The sequence below is a fragment of the Grampus griseus genome (assembly GCF_964374135.1).
Source record: "Grampus griseus genome assembly, chromosome: 2".
NCBI lineage: Eukaryota > Metazoa > Chordata > Mammalia > Artiodactyla > Delphinidae > Grampus > Grampus griseus.
The window spans coordinates 76,646,917-76,665,613 of NC_139018.1; the positions used below are offsets into that span (position 1 = coordinate 76,646,917).

Here is an 18,697-nt window from a genome sequence, read left to right on the forward strand (position 1 = left end):
AAGCCCGTGATGGCTTTCTTAATACCATCCCAAGTGCAGTAGATTTATTAGGATAGTGTGTTCAAAATCATAAAATTCCTCATGTATAGAAAATCACTGTAAGGCCTGGAAAACATTCAGACAAGTTACCTTACCATTGTACTACATTTCCTGCAAAATTTTAAACTTAACAACACAGGCATCCACTGTCTTAGCTTGTTTTCTTTTTTGGGGTATTATAATCTTGGTATAAATAAATAGGAAGATACGAAACAATAATATGTATACACTCAATCTGAGAACATTTTGTTTACAGGATTCGGAAAAGAAACAAGTTTATGAATTCGAAAGTGATTGCAGACCATTTCCTTTGAGCTATAGGCATTGGGTTAATTAGGTTTGGAGCGACGCCCTTCTTTGAAAACCAGCTCAAAACCAGCTTCTTTGAAAACTCAGGCGCGGTAAGCCTCCAGAGCTCTAGATGTCGCTGTGGCTCCATGGTGGGGACGGGTATGCGTCTCTGTGGTTATAAAGTTGGGGGCGGAGAAGCTAAGGGTGTCTGGGAAATGATGGCTGAGGAAGAGGAAGAAGTCAAGGAGATTTTGCCGAAATTGCAGGTGAAGCCATAGATTAAACTCTGTCTTACTCGGGAGGAAGTAGAGAGCCCAGTTTATGCAGTGCCTTCGAATTTCTTGACATATACCCGCCGCTGGTGTCTGTGTGGTTACTATAACAACTCCCGAAGGTGCAGCCGCAGCTGGCTAGGGGAGGTCCCGGGCAGGGGACGGGCGCAGCCAGTTTGTTGGGACCGCCTGCTGCTGACCTGACTGCACTCAATTTCAGACCTGTTGGGAAGAGGATTTATTGCTAACTTTATTCCTGTACATTCTTGGGAATTTTTTTTCCCCTCAATTCACTCACAACAAATAGCATACACTTGTGTTTGGAAGATCTGCAGGAGCTGTTACCTATCGCATGTTGTTTTGATCCCCACAAAGACCAGTACTTTTCTGCTTTCAAATTGGCAGCGATCACAGTAGTGACTTGCACCGCGTGTATTCTGGTTACTCTCCTTAGAACTTCACTGTTTTGATTTTTTGCACACTGTGCAATTCCAGTTTGGGGCCTGGGGCAGAAGTCTCCAGACTTCACCCAGTCCACAGTTGACTGTGGTGAGTGGGACAGTCTTTTGTACTTGGTAGGTAGGAGCTAACTAATTGCTTGGTTCTTTACCTTTCTTTTGATGACCGAAGATTTTTCTTAAACCTCAGAAACTGAGTTTTTTGTGTTCTAAGACAGCCTGAAATTTAAACATTAGGCTTATGACAGGCTTGTAACTTTCTTAAAGGCTTCTACTGCAAAAGTTTAAACATTGGTGAGATTTCTTTGTTTCCTGAGCAGATTAAAATAATAACTCTTTTTAGAGTGTGAGCTTTATTTCACATCCAGTTGACTTTGATTAATTTAATTTTTATTTTATTTTTTTTTTTTTGCGGTACTCGGGCCTCTCACTGCTGTGGCCTCTCCCGCTGCGGAGCAGAGGCTCCGGACGCGCAGGCCCAGTGGCCATGGCTCACGGGCCCAGCCGCTCCACGGCACGTGGGATCTTCCCGGTCTGGGTCACGAACCCGTGTCCCCGGCATCGGCAGGCGGACTCTCAACCACTGCGCCACCAGGGAAGCCCTAATTAATTTAATTTTATTCACTAGTGTGACTGACTGAAATCAGAGATTCTCAATCCTGGCTCCATATTACAAACATTGTTTGTGTATGTATGTTTGTATATATGTAGAGAAAAACCTGAAAAGGTTAACTAAGCAGTGGTTATCTCTGAGGTTATTGGAATAATTATGAGGAATTTTTAACCTTTTCTATTTTACATGTACCTATTTGAATTTTAACAACTAATATATATTGATTTTTGCCATGAGAAAAAAGTTATTAAAAATGTTCACTCTAGGAAAACAAACCAACAACAAAATCAAACAATTTCTTGCATGTTTGCTATAACAACTAAAAACAAACAATAAGACCTTTTCTATAATTCTTAATATGTAGCTGTGCTGATTGCAGGATAAAAGGAAATGGGTTGTAGTATTTGCTGAGAGCTGTCTTTTCCTGCTTTGATTTGTGGTAGATGCCCTAAGCAGCTAGGTAGAGGATACCTGGGGTATCTTGGGGGTGAGTGGGGAAGGTGCAGGGATGGAATAGGAGAATGCAGTAGAGAGAGGAAAAGGATGGTGATGTTGCTATTCATAGGAATGGTGGTAAACTTTATTTCATTGTTACAGACATTTTAAGTTAGAAGGAATATATAAAACGATTTTTCTCAAAGTGTGTTTTACAGATCATTTTTATTAAAGTCATGCAGGGTGCTTGTTAAAATGCAGCATTTTGGGTTCTGCTAAAACCACTAACATCAGAATATCTGTAGCCTGGGTCCTGGAAATAATACACGCAACACAACTTGAAAAGCACTGCTGCAGAAAGTGATAGTCTAACTTCTCCATTCTGGGTAGGATTTTAAATTAAGTAGAGTACATAAGTATTTGTTAGAAAAAGGGAGATTCATTGATTTATTTAATGAGAGCCTATCATGTCCCACACCCTCTGGTAGTGCTCAGGTATAGCTCTAAACAAAACCGATTAAGATACTTCCATCATGGAGCTTACATTCCAGTGGTGGAGATAGACAGTGGATGATTAATGAATAGGCCACATTATTTCAAATAAGTACCATGAAGGAAGGTAAGAGTGTGATTTAACAGTGGGGCGGAGGAGGAAAGGGTTACTTTAGTTTGGGTAGTCAGGGAGAGCCTCTCTGAAAAATTGATATTTGAACTGAGATCTAAATAATGATGAGAAATGAGCCATGCAAAGGTCAGGAGAAAGAATGTCCAGGCAGAGGGAAAAGCTAAGGATTAGGCTTAGTGGATTTGAGGAACTAGATGAAAGCCAGTGTGGCTTGAGAATTGTAGGAGAGTGATAAGAAGTCTGTGTCAGGATGAATGGTGGGAGGTCAGATCTTACAGTCTTCTAGGCCGTAATAAGGAGTTGGATTTTATTCTGTCTGCAGTGGGAAACTATCTGAGTGTTGTGACATGAGGTACAATTCTGTAAGGCCACTCCAGCTATAGTGAGGAGAATGGGAAAGAGTAGAAGCAGGATGACCAGTTAAGAAGCTATTGAAATGGTCCAGGCAAGTAATGAGGATAGTCATAGAGAGATGGAGACAGGTGGATGGATTTGGGATGTGATGTGGAGGTGGTTGATAAGACTTGGTAGGATTAGATTATACCTTTCTGCTGCTGTTTTGTTTTAGGAAAAGACTAGATAATGGAAAAGCTTTGACTGGTGTCCCAGGAAGACTCAGAGATAGAGATATTTAAAAGAGGAAAGAGAACATTTACTTGGAAAGCATGCAAGAGAGCCAGAAGGTGACTTGACAAAAATAAAACAAACAAAAGCACAAGTGTTTAAAGAATCAAAACTCTGTAAAAAAAATACCAAGGTTATCAAGCTTAAATTGGTCTGTTTGTTGTGGAAAACGACTCCTACTTGTTTGTCATGTTCACAGTGGTCATGTATTTTCAGACACCGACATAGGAATAATCAGGGGTAAGGTATTGTTTTTGTTAGGAAGTCCAGTTTTAAAAAGGTAAATTTCGAAGTTTTACACTTTGGGGACCAGTACCAGATAGGATGATCTTATTAACTTTGTTTTATCTCAAGTTGCAAAGCGTTTCCTCCCTCCTGACTATGGTATGTGAAGTGCTTAGTCATTTTGGAAGCTCTGCTGGATCTGGGAGGAGAGAAGTATCATGACGGTGCAGACTGGCCTGGGACAGTGTGAGAGTGGGCTGGGCTACTTTCCTTCACGATCTGTGGTATTTTGATAGACCTGTCCACCTGCCTCTTGTGTCATTCCTAGGTAAGGTAGAGAATCAGCATTTCCAGGCCAAAAGCTGGTATGGCTCGCCAATCTCAAGTTTACTTGTCTGGTATTCTCTGCACTTAATGGTACCGTTCTTATACTTCCTAGGAACTGGTGGATCGGCTCTATTCATTTCGAGAGTGCTATTTCGAGACACACAGTGTTGAGGATGCTGGGAGGAAGCAACAGGATGTGCGGGAGGAGATGGAGAAGACCCTGCAGCAGATGGAGGAAGTAGTGGGTATGAGTCCCAAAAGAACACGCCAACCCCTGGTCCCTCACTGAAATGTGATGGAGTTTTGCTCTCTCTGTAGACTCTTTGGTATCCTATTTGTGGCTGCCACAAGATGGTACAACAGAATATTTCTTCTAAAGGTGCCTGTGCAAGGATGGCAGCCTTTCAGCTCTCTAAACTCCATTTCCCAGTGCCATGAAATAAAAAAGAGCATGCTTGTTGCTTGATTACTATTGCAGTAATCTTCTTAACTGACCTTTCTGCCTCTAATTTCTTTTACTTCCAAATCAACTTAAATAATGACCATGGCCATTATGTTTCTGAATCCTTACTTCATGCATTTACTCTCATTCCTTGTCTGCCTGTCTGCTCAAGTATCTTCAAAGATTCCTACTTTTGACGGATTGAAGTCCAGACCTCTTCACTTGGTATTCAAGTCTCCATTGTGTGACTTTTTTTCCTACCCTTATCTCTGACTACCTACTTACAAAGGAACTTTTTGTTTCATTCAGGTTGAACCATCCATTCTCCCACTAACATGCCACATGTATTTCTGCCTCTTTGTTTACGTCATTTTTCTCCCTGGAGTGTCTTGTCTTTTCTCCTTTTCACTTTGTAAAGTCCATTCACTGGGTGTATGCCATCTGCTCCTTGTCATTGTTTTTTTGATTTTCCATGGATATGCATTGTCCTCTCCACTAGATTGTAAGCCCCTCAAAGGTAGGGGTAATGCTTTCTTTGGTACCCTGTTTTCTAACAGTACACTGCATGTGGTAGGTTTTCAATAAATGATTTGTTCATGAAGATTTTCTCAATTATTTCATTCCTAGAACTGGCATGGGGTTATTCCTTGAGAGAGTACTCTAGTCTTACCTGTAAGACTGCCTGGGTTTCCACTTTCCTTTCCACTTTTCTTTTCCCTTCCTCCTAGGTTCTGTCCAGGGCAAGGCACAGGTTCTGATGCTAACTGGGAAGGCACTGAATGTGACTCCTAACTATAGCCCTAAGGCTGAGGAGCTTCTGTCAAAGGCTGTGAAGCTGGAGCCCAAGCTGGTGGAAGCCTGGAACCAGCTGGGTGAGGTGTACTGGAAAAAAGGGGATGTTGCAGCTGCCCACACCTGCTTCTCAGGAGCTCTCACCCATGTGAGCCACCCACTATGTCCTTGGAAAACACAGATGGGAAGGATGGGATTTCTTTGGTTCTGTGAGTTTCCCTAGATCATGAATACCAGAGTAGAATTGTACTGGAACTAGGAGAACAGAATCAGAAGTGGGGGAAACAGGGACAGGGGACTGAGAAAGGAAGAAGATGATGGGATCAGGTTCAGGGGTAGATGAGAAGTGAAGAAAAGTTAGCAACCAAGTTGGTTCTGTAAATGGGGGTCTAAGACACAGATGGCAGTAAGAATTAAGATGAAAAATTAAAATAAGATTGAGATAGAGTAGATCTGGAGAGGGGAACTAGAATCACAAAGGTTGAATATACGCCTTCTGCATTTGCAGTGCAAGAACAAAGTCTCCCTTCAAAACCTGTCAATGGTGCTTCGCCAACTGCGGACTGACTCTGGAGATGAACATTCTCGCCATGTCATGGACAGTGTCCGACAGGCTAAGTTGGCTGTGCAGATGGACATCCTTGATGGCCGCTCTTGGTGTGAGTGCTCTCAAAAGATCTCCGGCAAGTTTCTAGAGCAGTGGTTCTCAACTGTGGCTGCACACCAGAATCATCTGGAGCCCATCTATTGAGTCTGACTCCAATAAGTGTGAAGCCAGGGCATCTTTGCTTTGAAGAAACCCAAAAGATATTTTGATGAACCACTATTCTAGGAACTCTTGGACCTTTTCATCCAAGAGAGGAGGCTTATGTTTCCATATAAGCAAGGCAGGGCTTTTGTGCAGTCTGTTGTAGTTTCTCCTTTGTGTCCATGTTTGCCTCTTTATCCCAGTGGAATTTTGGGTATACTTGTAAGTTTAGTGTCATCAATGGTTTGTTTCATACGTGGGGCCTTTCATATAGACTTTTGAGGGTAACCAAAATATTTATACTTTGAACTTGAGCTCTGAGATGATCCATCATTGAGTTTCTTAGTTTTTTTCTCTTCCCCCGCAACCCCGTTAGGTGGGACAGGATGGCTAGAGTGGGTTGGAGTTGGGTATTTCTCTTCCTTAGGTCAGTTACCCTCTGATAACTGATAGCAGGTTAGCCTCTGGTTAATTAGTTTCTCCTGAGGGCAGGCCTTGTTAAGAATGGAGTGCTTGGGAGTTCCCTGGTAGGCTAGTGGTTAAGATCACAGGCTTTCATTGCCATGGCCTGGGTTCAATCCCTGGTCGGGGAACTGAGATCCCATAAGCCATGTGATGTGGCCAAAAAAACCCACAAAAACAAGAAGAAGAAGAAGAGAGTGTTCTGGCATATTTCAAAAAAGTTCCTTTGCCCCCTCCCTCTGCTGGAAATATGAGGGTGTTCTTTTCCGATATTTGCTGTGGGAATCTGGTTGAGTTCCTGGAGGTAAATCTCACAATATTGTGGGGACTCCCTTGTGACTGGGACCCCTGGGCTTGTCCACACTGAGCCTCCAGAATTTGTCAATTTCAGTTCAGGTTTTCCTACCCCAGCAGTGTTCCTGTGGTAGCTCATAAGTTTCTGCTCTGCTAAGCCATAACTCCCTGTATTCACCTGTCTCTCCAATTTTGGGGGCAGCAGTTTGCCCTGTGTTATCCCCTTTCTTATGCATCCAAGAAGAGTTGTGGATTTTTTAGTCTGTTCGGCCTTTTCCTTGTTAGGATTGAGTGGCGACTTCAAGCTCCTTACATGCGGAACCCTGTGTTTCTCTTTCAGATATTCTGGGGAATGCGTACCTTTCTCTTTACTTTAATACTGGCCAGAACCCCAAGATCTCCCAGCAAGCCCTCAGTGCCTATGCCCAAGCAGTAAGTATTTATGGTCACCCAGGCAAGATATATAGAGGCAGCAGCAGAAACAAGAGTGTTGTTCAGTCTTCCTCGTGGCTTTTTAGCAAGACGCACGGGCAGTGTTCACTGGCGTCCAGTGTGCGTAGTTTCGCAAAGCTGGTTGTGCAAAGGTGATGTATCTCTTCCTATAACTTGAGTATTAGCAGCCACTTGCAGTGTGTGCCTCAGTGCTAGGTAGCTCCTGGAGCTGTTTGGATTTCGTACAGGCGTGCATAACCAAACCACAGAGCCCATGCCAACATGTTCATCTCTTTAATATGTTCTGTGTGAAAATAATGCTTGTTAATATTCGTGTACATTTTTAAAGAAAAATAAAAACTCTGATACTTAAGTATAAATTAAGCAGTATCCCCAGGTTCACCATTAGATAGTATGGCTCTGGACTTCCCACAGACTAAAATGGAAAACAGCATGTAGCCCATTCCATGTTGTAGCCTAGGGATTAATTCGCTGGAGCTCATGCTTTGCCTTAGCTTTCAGGCTATGTTTATATCTATCGATAGCCACTTGCAGGGGGATTTCCTTCAGGCCTTGAGTGCCTGACTGCTCGCTGTTACAAGGTTTACATTGACCTTTTGAGCACTTTTTATATAGGCTTCGTATTCACTTTCTTTTGTTTTCTCTTGACTTGGAGACTTGCTTTTTAACTTACCATTATTTATTTTGCTCTGACTGGCAGAATAAGGAATATAGCTACCTTATATTCATGTTTGCAGTTTAGGAACTGTTCTTTTTTCACCATCCCACAGGAACTTTATTTTTCACAGAGCTGAAGTGCAAAACATAGATAACCATTTTTAATAAGCACAGTCAAATTTTTAACCACAAGACGTCTACAAGAATTATAGCTTTAAAAAATACAACCAATTTTTATATTTCAAAAATAGCTCAACTCAGATTAATTTCTTAAAAAGTACACTTCTCATACTATTTGTTTGGCATTACCCTGGTTGAACTCTGAGGCAGCCATAATCGGGAGCTGTGGGCACACAATCGTGCTCTTGCCCTCACTGCTGTGCCGATGAGTGCAGCTCAACTGGTGGGACTCACGCTCATGACAGAGAAGTGTGCAGTAACAAAATGGCATTTTAAGAAATGACAGATATGACTTCCTCACACACTGTGCTTCTCACTGTAGTCTTAATGGTGGCATTTAACTCAACCTGTATAGCCAGTGGGGTTGTTCTTTTTTTCAATCAGGGAAATTTTCAGGCTGAGGAATTACATTTTACTCTAATTTCTTAATCTGGTAAACGTTTACATTTTAAAGCATGATGTACTACCTTAAAAGTTTATGTTTGGCTTCTGCTAAACAGTTGCTTTTAACTCTTAATTTCTTCATCAGTCCTGCATTTTTAAACATAGTTGAACCAACCATTTAAACAATTTAATTCATGTTGTTTGTGCTTTTGCAGTGTGCCAGGCAATGAATAGAATTAAAAAAATAAAGTGATCATAGCCATGAACATCACCAGCAGTTTCTTCATAACATATTTGTCTGCACTGTCATGTGGTTTCTGGCCCTGTATTGAAATTGGAGAATCAGAATTTGGCTTTCACTGTGTGTTTTAAGGGAGCTTGGATGTAGATGTTTGTATCTGGAGCCAGGCTCATGGGCAGAGGAAATGCATTAAATTGACATCATTTCTTTCCTAGGCTTTCCTCATTTATACCAGCATCTTATTGATTAAAATAAATTTTTTATCAGTTTTTTTTTTTTTTTTTTTTTTTTTTAGTATTGTAGTTTTTACTGGAAAAAATTCACATGTAAGTGGATCTATGCAGTTCAAACCTGTGTTGGTCAAGGGTTTTTTTTCTTTCATCTTTATTGGAATATATCTGCTTTACAATGTTGTATTAGTTTCTGCTATACAACAGAATGAATCAGCTATATGTATACATATATCCCCATGTCCCCTCCCTCTTGAGCCTCCCTCCCACCCTCCCTATCCCACCCCTCTAGGTGGTCACAAAGCACTGAGCTGATCTCCCGGTGCTATGCAGCAGCTTCCCACTAGCCATCCATTTTACGTTTGGTAGTGTATATATGTCAATGCTACTCTCTCACTTCATCCCAGCTTCCCTTCCCCACCCCGTGTCCTCAAGTCCATTCTCTACGTCTCCATCTTTATTCCTGCCCTGCCACTAGGTTCATCCATACTGGTTTTTTAGATTCCACATATATGCATTAGCGTAGGGTATTTGTTTTTCTCTTTCTGACTTACTTCACTCTGTATGACAGACTTATTTATTTATTTATTTGGTTGCGCCAGGTCTTAACTGCAGCTCGTGGGCTCCTTAGTTGCAGCATGTGAACTCTTAGTTGCAGCATGCATGTGGATTTAGTTCCCTGACCAGGGATTGAACCTGGGCCCCCTGCATTGGGAGCACGGAGTCTTAACCAGTGAGCCACCGGGGAAGTCCCTTTATCAGATGTTAATCACATATTTCTTCTATTTTTATACTATTGCATGGATAAATTATAATCATATTTTAAAGTTTCATGCAAATACGAAACCCTTTCATCCTTGAGGTTTCAGGGATTGAGTAGTATGTGCCACACAAGCAGTAACTGTATAACAGTGTGGGTATAGGAAACTTTTTTTTTTTTAATTTATTTTATTTTTGGCTTCGTTGGGTCTTTGTTGCCATGTGTGGGTTTTTCTCTAGTTATGGCAAGCGGGGGCTACTCTTCGTTGTGGTGCGCAGGCTTCTCATTGCGGTGCCTTCTCTTGCTGCGGAGCACGGGCTCTCGGTGCACGGGCCCCAGTAGTTGTGGTACGTGGGCTCAATAGTTGTGGCTCGCGGGCTCTAGAGTGCAGGCTCAGTAGTTGTGGTGTATGGGTTTAGTTGCTCCGTGGCATGTGGTATCTTCCCGGACCAGGGATCGAACGCATGTTCCCTGCCTTGGCAGGCGGATTCTTAACCACTGCGCCACCAGGGAAGCCCTGGGAAACATTTTGACAAGCAAGAAACTTAAATTTTTCCAGGGTAAGGAGGTTTAAGACATGCTGTGCATGGCCATCCTTAAGACTGCGACAAGAGCCACTGATGATCTTTTTATCCCACTATAGGAGAAGGTTGACAGGACAGCTTCCAGCAATCCTGATCTTCATTTGAACAGGGCAACGGTAAAAAAAAAAAAAAAATCATTTGTGTGGGGGAGTGGTCATCTGAAGGTAAAATACATAAGATATCTAGGTCTTAGCCTGTGAGGATGACTGAGTATTCACAGGGACAAGGTTGGGTACAAACTGTGAGAGGAAAGCCAAATTATTTCTGGGAAAAGCTAGCTTAGTTTGACTAAAGTATCTGGAGGGAAAGGAAAAGGGGCTGAGTCGGTGGGAGGGTAAATAGAGGATGGGGGACACAGTTCAGAAGACTTTCCTGAAGTGTTCATTGTAAACTGTTAAAAATAGAATCACCGAATATATACAACTTAACTGTTGTAGAGTTTGGAAGTTAGCTTCTTTGAAATGATTCCATCTTTGGGGTTGTGATCACCTTGGCCAGGATGTAAGGTGTTTACTGGCTCTTCAGGCTGTTCATCTGTAGAAGAGGAAGACAGCTGGGAAGGAAAACAGTTTATTTCTCTAGATTCCTAGCCCACTGTGCTATTACTAATCTCTCCCCAGCCCCTCCCCCCACCCCACGGATAGTTTGTGTTGAACACACTTATAATTGGGAGGTTTTTTGGTTACTTCTTGTGCAGTTACATAAATATGAAGAGAATTATGGGGAGGCCCTGGAAGGCTTTTCTCGGGCTGCAGCACTGGACCCTGCCTGGCCAGAGCCCCAGCAGCGAGAGCAGCAACTCCTGGATTTCCTGAATAGATTAACCAGCCTCCTTGAGAGCAAGGTAGAGATGTCTAAATGCTGAATTCTGCTTTTTTATTCTGCTGTAGGCCAATAAAATAAGAATAAAGTAGGCCTCGGTAGTAGTGACCCTATAGAAGTGGGTAGGTGGGAGGGGAGGACTAGACTCTCAAGGAGAGTGACTAGTTCCCAGCTTCTTTTTTTAACGTCCTTATTGGAGTACAATTGTTTTACAATAGTGTGTTAGTTTCTGCTTTATAACAAAGTGAATCAGCTATACATATACATATATGTCCATATCTCTTCCCTCTTGCGTCTCCCTCCCTCCCACCCTCCCCATCAGTTCCCAGCTTCTTACCTATTTCCTTTTCCTTTGCAGGGGAAGGTGAAGACCAGAAAGTTACAGAGCATGCTGGGAAGCTTGCGCCCAGCCCATTTAGGCCCTTGTGGAGATGGGCACTATCAGTCAGCCTCTGGGCAGAAGGTGACCCTGGAGCGCAAGCCCCTGAGTTCTCTGCAGCCTGGTATAAATAGTGGAGCTGTGGTCCTGGGAAAGGTGGTATTCAGCCTTACTACGGAGGAGAAAGTCCCCTTGTGAGTTTCTGTTGCCTTTTCTCTTTTTCATCCTTTTAAACTAGTTGCTCTTATTTCCTGGCCTTTCTCTAAAAGTTGAGGACATTGTTAGTGGTCAGAGATTAGTGAGTTCTGCTTCCCTTCTGTGACTGTCTTCCCTTCTGTGAGCAGGTATTGTTTAGGTGATATCTAACAATCTCTATAGATTCTGTCACCGTCCATTTTTTCCCTGAGCTTGGTGTTCTGTGGACTCCTATATTCGAAGCTGAAATTTGACAGCTACTTTTTTTTTATGAGACAGATGGAAACCTTAAAATTCTCCTACCTCTTTGTGTTTTCATGATCATAGAGGCACAAAGAGGAAGAATTCTAAGTCCTGTTTGGACTTAGGTATGCCTAAGCAGTTCTGGAAGGTGAGCTTTGAGTTTGAATTTATGGCCTGATGGAGAGATTCTCTCAGATGTTATTCAACGAATATTCATTGAGCATCTGCTATGTGTGTTGTAGGGAGTTAAAAAAAAAAAAGTAACACACCCAAATGAAGGGTGCTTATAGTCTAGCAGAGGAAATGAGTTAAAAATATTCATTTGGAAAATTTTTAACTCTTGATAAATGAGGATTTGATCAGTATCATCATTCCTTGGTCCTTCACTCACTTCCCAATCCCTGGTTGACTAGTTTCCTTTTCCTGTTTTCTACTGAATTTTTTTTGTTTCTGGGATCACCAGTGTTTGATCCAGTAGCTTCTACTGGAAGCATTCTGATTTCTCTGTCACTGTTCCCTTTCATATCCCTTCTGCTCCATTCAAACTAAAATATAATTCCCATTGTATGCCTGATATTCCTCCATGGCATTTTCATGGTATACGAATTTGAACAATTGAAGAGCAAGAAGATAGTTGAGAAAAGTTTAGTTACTAGAGCAGACCCTAGAGTTAAGAGGAATGAGAAAGAAATATAGACAAAGGTAGGGTTTTAGGGGCCCTTGAGAACAAATATTTTGCTACTCCTCTTTTTATGTGCAATTTCTAAACGTTAAGGTCTAGGAGGACTCTGTTTTTGTTCCTTTCCTCTTTTCTCTCTATATCAGGATGGCAAATAGATGACAACTTTGATCACTTGGCAGTGGCTGCATGATTTACTGTAAAGAAGGATTCTGAGGCTTTGACTGGTTTCACCAGGAGAATGCTGTGCTTGATTTGCAGTGTTTGCTGTGAATTTGGGCGTGCCAAGTGATGGCATGAGCATCGATTCTTCACCATCTCACTTATAGGTCATCTCATTTGGTGACATCATACAAACCCAAGTCTTTGGCTGCCTCTTCTATGCTCACAGGTCTAGCTCCAGCCCAGGGCTCATTTCCAACTTTCGGATTCCTATATCTAGCTGCCTCTGGGCTATAATAAGAAACCTCTAACTCAGTATGTTCAGAATTACTCACCTCATCTTTCTCTGGCAACCTGTTTGTCCTCCCTGAATTCCTTTTCAATCAATGGTACCACCTCTACTCAGTCACTTAATTAAGACTTTTGGAAGTTGTTCTAGACTTCTCCATTCTCTTGCTTTGAGGCAATCACCAAGTCCAATAGATATACCTTTTAGTCCCTACTTTCCTGTCTTTACTAATTTAATAAAGCCTCTTAACACATCAACAGACAAGTCTCCCTGTTCCCTGTTTTTCCTCCAGTGTTCCACAGTACAGAGAAATATTTCCCAGATGCAGATCTGACCATTGCTATTTCTTGTTTAAAATCTCTTACTGGTACTGTGTAGCTTTTAGGATGAAGTTTTAACTCTTTAGCTTAACACCCAAAACCCTTTATGATTTTCTCCCTGCCTCCCCGTGTCCATTATCTTCGTCACTTTAACGCTTGTACCTTTTGTCCCAACCTTGGGATTATTTTGTAGGTTTCAGAACAGCTATTTTCATGCCTCTGTGTTTTTACACACAGTTACTATGCCTGGATAATCTTTTTGCTGCTTCTTGATATAGATTACATTTTTCCCCCAACATTTTATTATAAAAATTCTCAAACATACAGCGAAATTGAAAGAATTTTACAGTGAACATTTGTGTACCTATAGTCTACTATTAATATTTTATTATACTTAGTTTATCACAGATCTATTTATTCCCCTTTTCATCTGTTGGTCTCTCTTATTCTTGGTCCATTTCAAAGTAAATTGCAGACATTAGTATACTTTCCTCTAAATACTTCAGCATGCAGTCATTAAGTACAGTTCAATATTTGTTCATAATTTTATTCTTTTTATGTAAAATTTACATACAATGAAATGTACAGATCTTAGTGCATATTTCCTAAGTTTTGACAAATGCATACACCCATATAACCTAAACACCTATAGAGAACATTACCACCACCTCAGAAGTTCTCTTATGTTCCTTCCCAGTCAAGCCATATCCCCTTCCCTTAGAGATTTTTTATTTCCACTGAGGATTAGTTCTCCTGTTTTAACCCAGGTAGTTTTTCATTCTTTAAGATTCAGTTTGAGGGTCTCCTCTTCACAGAAACCTTCCTGGCTTTCCATTGATTTAGACATTTCTCCTCTGGGCTCCCACAGCCCAACCTTTGGCTTCACTGAATTCATCACAAGCAAAAAGCTATTCTGGCACCTATTGCAGTTGTACTGTCAGTGATGGTCTAATTGTCTGACACCCACTAGACTAATAAGATCGCTCACAGTGCCTGACACATGATAGGTATTCAGTGAAAGTTTGTGGAATTAAATTAAATTGACAGTAATGGTTAGCGAGTTTGATGAAGGTTGTGATAGTTAAATTGATAGAGCAGGAATACTGTTCCGCTGCAACATTTCGAACTAGTTCATTTTTTTTTTTTTAACATCTTTATTGGGGTACAATTGCTTTCGAACTAGTTCATTATTAATATTTGTTGAATGTGTCCCAAGTTCTTAGAAAAGTGACAGATTGATGAGTCTTGTGCATGTTCTCTAAAGATACATATCTAAGACAAATGAGCCCTTAGATGTACATAGTGAATGATAGTACCTGTCATAGGAGTTCTAAATAAGTAACTAAGAAAGCTTTTTTTTTTTTTTTTCCTCTCTTCTCTCTCTTAACCCATCTTAACCCGGCAGTACATTTGGCCTGGTAGATTCAGATGGACCTTGCTGTGCAGTGATGGTATATAATATGGTGCAGAGCTGGGGAGTGCTCATTGGGGACTCTGTAGCCATCCCTGAGCCTAACCTTCGGCTTCACCGAATTCAGCACAAGGGAAAGGTGAGTGATGGCTAGGATTCTTTCTCACCTCATAGGCTCTCAAAGTGGGGCACGTTTACCTCTTTTAAAAAATATACATAAAATAATGCATATATATGTGTGTGTGTGTGTTGTATGATATCCTATATTTACACACGTATATGTAATTTATTTTTTACTAATAGTTTTACTTTTCTTTACTAAAAAACTACTAGTAAACAAAAAGAATTTAAAAAATGGACTGAACAGAGAAAGACAAATACATATGATATCACTTACATGTGAAATCTTAAAAAGCCGAACTGTGAAAACAGAGAGTAGAATGGTGATTATCCTGGGATGGTGGAATTGGGGAGATGTTGTTTAAAGGTATAAACTTGCAACCAGTAGGTAAATAAGTCCTGGAGATCTAATGCACAGCATAGTGATTATAGACAACAATATGGTATTATAAACTTCAAAGTTGCCAAGAGACTAGATCTTAATTGTTCCCACCATAAAAATGAAATGATAATTATGTGATGTGATAGAGATGTTAGCTAATGTAATGGTGGTAATCATATTGCAATATATAAATATATCAAATTAACATGTTGATTAATACCTTAAACTTACATAATGTTATATGCCAATTATTTCAATAAAAATAAATTTTAAAAAATGGACTAAAATATTGTCAGTCAGATGTTATTACTGTTAACAGTTTGGTATGTAAACCTCCAGTCTTTTCATAAATTTATGTACACATTTGTATGTATATTTTTAATTATGAGTGGAGTATTATATGCAAATGTTTGTGAACATTTCCTGTGGTTTTCCATATTCTGCAACATTGTTTTGAATTAACACATAGAGGTGGTGATGAAGATGATGATGATAGTTAAAATTTACTGACTGCTAGACACTGTGCAAAGAGTTTTATGGCCTGCATTGGACCATTTAATCCTTACAAAACTCTACAAGAGCAGATATTTAACCGCTTTTTCCCCATTTAGATTAAGGGTCAGTCAGCAAACTCTGGCCGGTTGACCAATTCTGGCTCACTGCCTGTTTTTGTATGGCTTGTGAGCCAAGAATGGTTTTTATATTTTTTAATGAAAACAATTGAAAGAATAATAATAATTTGTGATACATGAAAATTACAGGAAATGAAAATTTCAGTGTTTGTAATTAAATTTTTTTGAAACAAAGTATACCCATTTGTTTACTGTTGTCTGTGACTGCTTTTCTACTGGTGTCAGAGATGAATAGTTCTGTGACAGAGACTATATGACCCACAAAGCCTGAAATATTTATTATTTGACTCTTTACAGAAAAAATTTGCTGACCCCAGATCTAGATTATTAATAATTGTTCCTTACTATAAAAGTACTTTAGTAAATATTTTAATATCTGTGCATATCCATGATTATTAAATAAATTTAATTAATTCATTAAAGAAATTAAGTGAATTTCTAAGGTAGAATCCTGGCTCCAAAGGGTATGCAGAATTCTAAGACTGTGGGTTTTTTTTTTTTGGCTGCGTTGGGTCTTTGTTGCTGCACGCAGGCTTTCTCTAGTTGTGGCAAGCGGGGGCTGCTGTTCGTTGCGGTGCACGGGCTTCTCATTGCTGTGGCTTCTCGTTGCAGAGCACTGGCTCTAGGCACGCGGGCTTCAGTAGTTGCGGTGTGTGGACTCAGTAGTTGCAGTGCGCAGGGCTAGGCATGCAGGCTTCAGTAGTAGTTGTGGTGCGTGGGCTCAGTAGTTGCAGTGCGTGGGCTCTAGGGCTCACGGGCTTCAGTAGTTGTGGCACATGGGCTTAGTTGCTCCGCGGCATGTGGGATCTTCCCAGACCAGGGATCGAACCCTTGTCCCCTGCATTGGCAGGTGGATTCTTAACCACTGCGCCACCAGGGAAGTCCCTCTAAGACTTTTGATACATATTGCCAAACTATTTTTTGGAAGGTTGTACCAGTTAATATCAACCGTGGATGTCAGTAATTGTTTTTCTATGGTTTTCTTTGCAACTCTGTGTAGAAACCTTTGAAAAATTATTTGCTGATTTTACATGAAAAGTATAGCATCAATATTGTTTGGCTTTGGTTTCTTGATTATTGGTGAGGTTGAAAATTTTATCATATGTTTATTGACTATAATTCTTTTATAAATTGCTTTTTTTTGGTCACTTGCCCATGTTCCTGTTAGGATGTTTTAAAAATTGATTTATGAAAACTGTTTAATTCACTTCTTTATTTTGACTCAAAAGAACCTCCTTTGTACTCCAAGTGGAAAAGTATTTTTTGGATAAAGATCTTTTAACAACACATTTTGCAACTTAAAGTACATTTGAACTGATAAATTGAGCTGATGTTTTCCGTTATTAGGAGAATGTTTAAACCTACATTTTGTTAATTCCTCCTGATATTAAAGGAGAAGTAAGTCTAATTTATATTAGGCAGATTAATTTATAACTTTACAAACACTTGATCTAAGAGTTTCTCAGACTTTCTATTGGCTCTGGCTTGGCTGCTGTGTGTATTTAGTTATAATTTATGATAAACACTGGGGGAAGGGAAGATTCTGTAGAGCTGGTGGGACCGTTTTGTTGGGCAGTGCCAGGATCCTGTTCTTTTTGAATCAGAATTGTCCCATTCTTGTAATGACAGTTACTGGCACTCTACCTGTCCCAGATTTTCCTTCTGAAGATTGAAAACTTTGGGAAAATTACATCCCCTATGTTAGTTCAGCTTTGTTTAATGTGAGATGGAGGTAAGGGGTATATCTGCTGCGGGAGGTAGAAAGGAGGGGGTGAGAAAGCCACAGGTGGTGTATCCCTGTGCTGGAGTTTCTTCCATCTTAGGATCTGTAATGAGCCTCTGTATATTTGTCTTTTCCAGGACTATTCCTTTTCCAGTGTTCGTGTGGAGACGCCCCTCCTGCTGGTGGTGAATGGGAAGCCTCAGGGCTCCAGCAGCCAGGCCGCTGCCACAGTGGCATCGAGGCCACAGTGTGAATGACCTTCCTTGGATGGCATGCTAAAGAGGGAGTAGAGGCGAGCAGAAAAGCTCAAGGGCACTCGGCAACTGCACCAGCCAGATCCAGTGACGCAACTGGAATTGGGGGGACGTTTTAGATGACGACTTTCCTTTCCTCTGCCCTGTAAGACACTTTGTGTCTTCTTTCTTTCCTGTTGTGTTCCAGCTCTCTCTGGGGCCACACATGTCCCTGGTATATCTCCTGGCTCTTCCATTGCTCTTCTATGTTTTAGGCAAAGAGCATGGAGTTGGTAGAAGTGTTGGGACCTTGTCATGGGACAGAATTCCCAAGGTTCCTGTTCTTGCCTCCTTCCTAAGCCTCATGTGTATATATCATTTCAGTATTTATTGCTAAGGGAGGGGGTTTAATTTTTTTAATGACTTAGTTTTTGAGCAGTTTTTATTTTTAAAATTTAGGTGCTTCCCCTTCTTTGGGGCTGGAACAGAATTAAATTTGTTTGGAAAAAAAAATACTGTGTAGTTTGGCCTGCTTCATTCTCTCTAGGCTTGAATTCTTGGTTTTAGGATCACTTCCATCCATTAGAGTAATACCCCCTTCCCCGCTTTTTTCTTTAAGCAAAATAGTTTACTTCTCTCTCAGTTAAAAGAAATCTGGCAATAGGCAGCCCAGGGCAGGAATGGCAGTTCCACAAAGTTGTTGGGAACCAGCTTCCTTCCACTTCCCCATTCTGTCATCCTTAGGAGTGGCCCTTATCATAGTCCAACGTGACAGCAGTACTATTTTAATAGTGTTACTAGGGTGAAAGACCAGAGAGAGCTAGATATTCAGTTCCTTTAGGTTCTAGTGATACATTTTATAACAGTTTCTTTTAATATCCTCGTGGAAAAATAGGGAAATATGAGGGAGGATTATTAACCAACTGAATGGTTATAACCAGAGAGTGCATTAATGGATACAGATTAATTTG

General features: G+C 40.8%; 1 protein-coding gene across 2 annotated transcripts; it reads left to right on the plus strand.

The window, feature by feature from the left end:
- The first annotated feature begins 516 nt into the window (after positions 1–516).
- TTC5 (tetratricopeptide repeat domain 5) lies at positions 517–18,356 on the plus strand. Of its 2 annotated transcripts, XM_082649523.1 has the most exons (10): positions 517–596; positions 4,022–4,154; positions 5,080–5,291; positions 5,652–5,802; positions 6,988–7,079; positions 10,196–10,252; positions 10,834–10,980; positions 11,317–11,531; positions 14,631–14,775; positions 17,631–18,356. In XM_082649523.1, exons 1-10 carry the CDS (start codon positions 546–548, stop codon positions 17,748–17,750), a joined length of 1,323 nt encoding a protein of 440 aa, XP_082505649.1. In that variant the 5' UTR covers positions 517–545; the 3' UTR covers positions 17,751–18,356. The 2 variants fall into 2 exon arrangements, with proteins under 2 accessions (XP_082505649.1, XP_082505650.1); XM_082649524.1 differs by lacking the exons at positions 517–596; positions 4,022–4,154; positions 6,988–7,079 and having other exon boundaries at positions 5,123–5,291.
- The last annotated feature ends 341 nt before the right edge of the window (positions 18,357–18,697 follow it).

What these genes read in the sequence shown, in the direction of transcription:
- TTC5 (XM_082649523.1), top strand. Translation starts at nt 546, where the DNA reads ATGATGGCTGAGGAAGAGGAAGAAGTCAAGGAGATTTTGCCGAAATTG. An exon ending in TCAGTGCCTATGCCCAAGCA is followed by an intron (nt 7,080 to 10,195) that starts GTAAGTATTTAT and finishes ATCCCACTATAG; the next exon opens with GAGAAGGTTGACAGGACAGC. An exon ending in CCAGCCTCCTTGAGAGCAAG is followed by an intron (nt 10,981 to 11,316) that starts GTAGAGATGTCT and finishes TTTCCTTTGCAG; the next exon opens with GGGAAGGTGAAGACCAGAAA.